The sequence below is a fragment of the Gopherus evgoodei genome, chromosome 3, assembly GCF_007399415.2.
Source record: "Gopherus evgoodei ecotype Sinaloan lineage chromosome 3, rGopEvg1_v1.p, whole genome shotgun sequence".
Classification (NCBI taxonomy): domain Eukaryota; kingdom Metazoa; phylum Chordata; order Testudines; family Testudinidae; genus Gopherus; species Gopherus evgoodei.
In genome coordinates this window covers 145,412,441-145,418,440 of record NC_044324.1, presented here as the reverse complement: position 1 = coordinate 145,418,440, position 6,000 = coordinate 145,412,441, and the positions used below count along the sequence as shown (strand labels likewise).

Genomic DNA, 6,000 nt, shown 5'->3' with positions numbered 1-6,000 from the left:
AAAAGTTTATTCATTGGGTGCCAATAATTTAAAATAAATGTTTTGACATCTTAGGTTATTTGTAATAATGTGAATATTTTGTTTGAATTTCCAGGAATACCTGTTTTCTCACATGTCAGACACAGACGTGAATATTCAAATACAATGATCAGAACAAGAAATTAACATAAGTAGAGAACTCTCTCCAATCAAAACATGACCGAGGAAAGGAATAGTCCCTTGGTTCTGAAGACCTTAGATGTTAGTGACAGATTGTGATGTTTCCTTTTACAGTTCATTCTTGAAGGACACATTATAATACTTTCTATTTTCCATTGTCCAGTAGGTATTTAGGTGAGAATTGTTTTGTTCCACATGCTACCACAGGGTCATCCTTCATTACACAGACTCCAGTCCTAGTCACTTTCAGGCTGAGAAAAACGCTTGAAATACTGGAATAGATTTGTCCTAGGACAGATGGCAAAAACGGTGAACCAGTGGCCAGCCCAAGATTATGCAGTAGTGCCTTTTGTTAAAGGTGCTCCTTTACCAGTCACACTGCTCCTGGGCATTTGTCAAAAGGGGCAGAAATTTAGCAAAGTCATCAGAAACCAAATAAGAACATAAGAATAGCCATATTGGTTCAGACCAAAGACCCATCAAGCCCAGTATCCTATCCTGATTCATGCCCCGTCACCCAATCTCAGCTTCTGGCAATCAAGAGGTTAGGGACACCATTCCTACCCATCCTGGCTAATAGCCAATGATGGATCTATCTTCCAATAATCTATCTAGCTCCCTTTTAAATCCCGTTATAGTACTGGCCTTCATAATACCCTGTGGCAAGGAATTCCACAGGTTGACAGTGCACTGTGTGAGAAAATACTTTCTTGTGTTTGTTTTAAACCTGCTATCTATTAATTTCAATAGGTGGCCCCTTGTTCTTGTATTAATGAGGTGTAAATAACACTACCTTATTTACTGTCTCTATACCACTAATGATTTTATAGCCCTGTATCATATCCCCCTTTAGTTACCTCTTTTCCAAGTTGAAAAGTCTCAGTCTTATTAATCTCTCCTCATACAGAAGCCATTCCATACCCTTAATCATTTTTGTTGCCCGTTTCTGAACCTTTTCCAACTCCAATATAACTTTTTTGAGGTGGGGGGGACCACATCTGCACCCAGTATTCAAGGTGTGTGTATACCATGGCTTTATATTAAATAAACCCCAGCCACTAACAAGGGCAATAAAATGAAACAGCCCCTTTGCTGTGGCTATGCCCGGTGTTGGTACTGCGCCTTTGGGGGCAGAAGGAGACTGCTGATTCTTGCCACAATCAAGTTCCTCCATTGGGGCAGATGCGCCGTCAGCCCGGCTCCCATGCAGGCTGCTCTAAGGGCCAGACCCATGTGTGCTCCACTCCATCTCCTCCGCTGCTGCAGCGCTGCACAGTACGGGCACTGCGCTGGGCAGAGACTGGCAGTAGAGTGACCAGATGTCCTGCTATTATAGGGACAATCCTGATATTTGGGGCTTTTTCTTATATAGGCTCCTATTACCCCCCACCCCTGTCCCAATTAGTCACACTTCTTGTCTGGTCACCCTAACAGGGAGCGAGAGGCGGGTATCTCTGCCCTGTATCAGAGGGTAGCCGTGTTAGTCTGGATCTGTAAAAGCAGCAAAGAATCCTGTGGCACCTTATAGACTAACAGACGTTTTGGAGCATGAGCTTTCGTGGGTGAATGCATCTGAGGAAGTGGGTATTCACCCACGAAAGCTCATGCTCCAAAACGTCTGTTAGTCTATAAGGTGCCACAGGATTCTTGGCTGCTATCTCTGCCCTGTGGCTCTGCTCAAGCAAACGGCCCCTGACGGGCGGGGCAGCCCACGGACGCGCCAACCTTTCCACGGGCAGGGGCGCGCGGCCCGTGGCCTCCGCTCCCCAAGGCAAGGGGGGGCGAGCGGGGCCCAGCAGCGCCTGGGGATAGCCAGGTAGCGCCGTCTCTAGGCGCCAGGCGGACAGGGACTCGGAACAGACATACCCCAGGCCGCGCCTCCCAGTGTAGGTGGGCGGTGCCCATGTACGCGCGCGGCTCCACCCCCCGGGGCGGGACCTTTGGGAAGCCTGCTGGCTCACGCCCACAACAGCCTCGCTTTCTCGCCGCTAGGGGCGCGCTGCGCTTGAGCCTGACCCGGCCCCACCAGGAGCGGTGCCGCCGCGCGCGCCGGAAGTGACGTAACATCGATGGGCTCGGGCTGGTCGCGTGTTCCGTTCTACTACTCGCTTGTCGCTGCGCTTCCGGGAGCGAGGTCGGGTCTGAACCGAGCTCCCCCCCTCCCACCCAGATGAAACCGTCTAAAGCAGCGGGAGCTCGACGGCCCGCGCCGCGCGGAGCAGGGTGAGAGCGCGCGGCACACGCCCCTTCTCAGTCCTCAACCGTCGCCCCCGCCTGAGCGCTCCGTGTCCGAGGCCTCGACAAAGCCGCTGGCGAGCTGGAAAGGCCGGTGCTCGCCGCGGGAGCGGGGGTCCCGGTGCCCTCAGTCCCGCCTGAGGGGCTGGATGAAGGGGCCTGGCCTTTGTCTGCTGCCACCTGCCCAGTGGTGGGGGTGAGGGGATGGCGCGTCAGCGCTCCCAGCCCCAGGGCGGAGAAATCCAAGGACCCGGGCGCTGCTCATACCCGGGGGGTGGGGGGATCTCGCCTGCAGGGGGCGTCCCGAGTGACGGGGCGAGGGTGAGTCCTGCGTTGGCACGAGGAGCCGGGCACTGCGCCGCAGCGTGCCCGGAGTGACACGTCTTCGCTCTGCGTTTGTCAGACAGGGCTTGATCGCGTCAAAAGTACACAGCTGGTCCCTGCAGAGCCCCCGACTCCCTTTCTTGCCCCCACCCCCCGTGTTGTGCGGGGTGCTGTCACTCAATACCTCTCAACGCCTCACTGTAATTTTGCACAGCTGAACATTTTAAATTGGTCTGGAAAAAAAATAAGCCCTGACAATAAACATGTCAAATTATTAGGGTGACCAGACAGCAAGTGTGAAAAATTGGGGGGGGGGGGTAATAGGAGCCTATATAAGAAAGACCCCAAAATTGAAATTGTTCCTATTAAATTGGGACATCTGGTCACCCTACAAATTATGTATAAGAAAAAAATCAAATTCTGACAAGCCTAACTATAATATACGACTTGAACTGTCATCTAAAGATATAAAAATATAATCTGCTACCTGTGTATAGAGGAGTGATAGCAAGCACAAAGAAAAGATGAGCTTTGGAAAATAATACAATATAGCCTACATAAGCTACAATAATGCAGAGCTGACTTCCAAGTGCTCTTACCATCCCCTGATTGTGGGGCTACCCAGGTGTCAGTCTTGTTTCATGCCCTTGCTGCACGTTAGAACAGATCTTAGAATGATTCTTTCTTGTGGCAAGTATCAGAGGGGTAGCCGTGTTAGTCTGGATCTGTAAAAGCAGCAAAGAGTCCTGTGGCACCTTATAGACTAAGGCCATGTCTACATCTAAAATTTTGCAGCGCTGGTTGTTACAGCTGTATTAGTACAGCTGTATAGGGCCAGCGCTGCAGAGTGGCCACACTTACAGCAACCAGCGCTGCAAGTGGTGTTAGATGTGGCCACACTGCAGCGCTGTTGGGCGGCTTCAAGGGGGGTTCCGGGACCGAGAGAGCAAACCGGGAAAGGAAACCAGCTTCGCCGCGGTTTGCTCTCTCGGTCCCGGAGCCAGCCAGCAAACCGCAGGGAAGGAGACCTGCTTGCTCGGGGTTCCGGGACCGAGAGAGCAAACCGGGAATGCCGCGGTTTGCTCTCTCGGTCCCGGAGCCAGCCAGCAAACCGCGGGGAAGGAGACCTGCTTGCTCGGGGTTCCGGGACCGAGAGAGCAAACCGGGAACGCCGCGGTTTGCTCTCTCGGTCCCGGAGCCAGCCAGCAAACCGCGGGGAAGGAGACCTGCTTGCTCGGGGTTCCGGGACCGAGAGAGCAAACCGGGAACGCCGCGGTTTGCTCTCTCGGTCCCGGAGCCAGCCAGCAAACCGCGGGGAAGGAGACCTGCTTGCTCGGGGTTCCGGGACCGAGAGAGCAAACCGGGAACGCCGCGGTTTGCTCTCTCGGTCCCGGAGCCAGCCAGCAAACCGCGGGGAAGGAGACCTGCTTGCTCGGGGTTCTGGGACCGAGAGAGCAAACCGGGAACGCCGCGGTTTGCTCTCTCGGTCCCGGAGCCAGCCAGCAAACCGCGGGGAAGGAGACCTGCTTGCTCGGGGTTCCGGGACCGAGAGAGCAAACCGGGAACGCCGCGGTTTGCTCTCTCGGTCCCGGAGCCAGCCAGCAAACCGCGGGGAAGGAGACCTGCTTGCTCGGGGTTCCGGGACCGAGAGAGCAAACCGCGGCGAAGCTGGTTTCCTTTCCCGGTTTGCTCTCTCGGTCCCGGAACCCCGAGCAAGCAGGTCTCCTTCCCCGCGGTTTGCTGGCTGGCTCCGGGACCGAGAGAGCAAACCGCGGCGTTCCCGGTTTGCTCTCTCGGTCCCGGAACCCCGAGCAAGCAGGTCTCCTTCCCCGCGGTTTGCTGGCTGGCTCCGGGACCGAGAGAGCAAACCGCGGCGTTCCCGGTTTGCTCTCTCGGTCCCGGAACCCCGAGCAAGCAGGTCTCCTTCCCTGCGGTTTGCTGGCTGGCTCCGGGACCGAGAGAGCAAACCGGGAAAGGAAACCAGCTTGATTACCAGAGGCTTCCTCCTTCCACGGAGGTCAAGAAAAGCGCTGGTGAGTGTCTACATTGCATTACCAGCGCTGGATCACCAGCGCTGGATCCTCTACACCCGAGACAAAACGGGAGTACGGCCAGCGCTGCAAACAGGGAGTTGCAGCGCTGGTGATGCCCTGCAGATGTGGACACTCTCAAAGTTGCAGCGCTGTAACTCCCTCACCAGCGCTGCAACTTTCTGATGTAGACAAGCCCTAACAGATGTTATGGAGCATGAGCTTTCTTGGGTGAATACCCACTTCGTCAGATGCGTTTGTGGCAGTTACCTATGGGACATTGCTGCTGCCAGGGATCCTCTGGCCATGTTCCCTATGCTAGAGAGGCCAAGAGGAGGTTAGTTAGAAGCCTCTTCTGCAGCTCTGTGGCACCCAAGGTTTTCCATAGTAAAGGGCCATCATCAAGTAACTAAATCCACTGGATTTAGGGAGCTCTGTGCTACAAGATAAACTGTAGTGTGGATCAACTCCTTAGTATTTGCATGTTGTAGCTAATGTGGGTCCCAGGATAAGGGAGAAACAAGTTGGGTGAGGTAGAAGAGCTCTGCTAAGCTTGAAGGCTTGTCTGTCACCAACATAATAAAAGCCATATCTACTCTGACAAGTTAGTGGAGATGTGTAGCTATACCCGTAAAAACATAACAAAAGGATGGCCACAATGAGACAGACCAATCATCCATCTTGCCCAATATCCTGGCTTTCAGCAGTGGCTGGTGCCAGATGCCAGGGTGAATAGAACCGGGCTATGATTGAGTGATCCATCTACTGTTGTTCAGTTGACCTTCTGGCAGTCAGAGGTTTAGGGGATTGCATCTCTGACGATCTTGGCTAATAGCCATTGATGAACCTATCTCCCATGAATTTTTCTAATTATTTTTTTAAATGCAGTTATACTTTTCACCTTGGCAACATCCCCTAGCAACCAGTTCCACAGATTGTCTATGCGTTGTGTGAAGAAGTACTTCCTTATGTTTGTTTTAAATCTGTTATTTTCATTAGGTGACTTCTGGTTTTTGTATTTGTGAAGAGAGGTAAATAATACTTTCCTATTGGCTTTCTGTACACCATTCATGATTTTATAGACCTCTGTCATATCCCCCCTTAGTCATCTAATTTTCTAAGCTAAACAGTCTGTCATTTTAGTCTCTTCTCATATGGAAGTTGTTCCATACCCCTAATCATTTTTGTTGCCCTTCTCTGTACTTTTTCCAGTTCTTTTTATCTATTTTGAGATGGAGTAATCAGAACTACA

At 52.4% G+C, this 6,000-nt stretch overlaps 1 protein-coding gene across 1 annotated transcript in view; it reads left to right on the top strand.

Annotated features, from left to right (window-relative positions):
• Nucleotides 1-2,209: 2,209 nt before the first annotated feature.
• The window catches only part of RBM34 (RNA binding motif protein 34), a 35,153-nt gene continuing 31,362 nt past the window's right edge, over nucleotides 2,210-6,000 (top strand). The window contains 2 exon segments of the mRNA XM_030556922.1: nucleotides 2,210-2,312; nucleotides 2,315-2,382. Coding sequence (XP_030412782.1) covers nucleotides 2,229-2,312; nucleotides 2,315-2,382 — 152 coding nt within the window. The 5' untranslated portion in view covers nucleotides 2,210-2,228.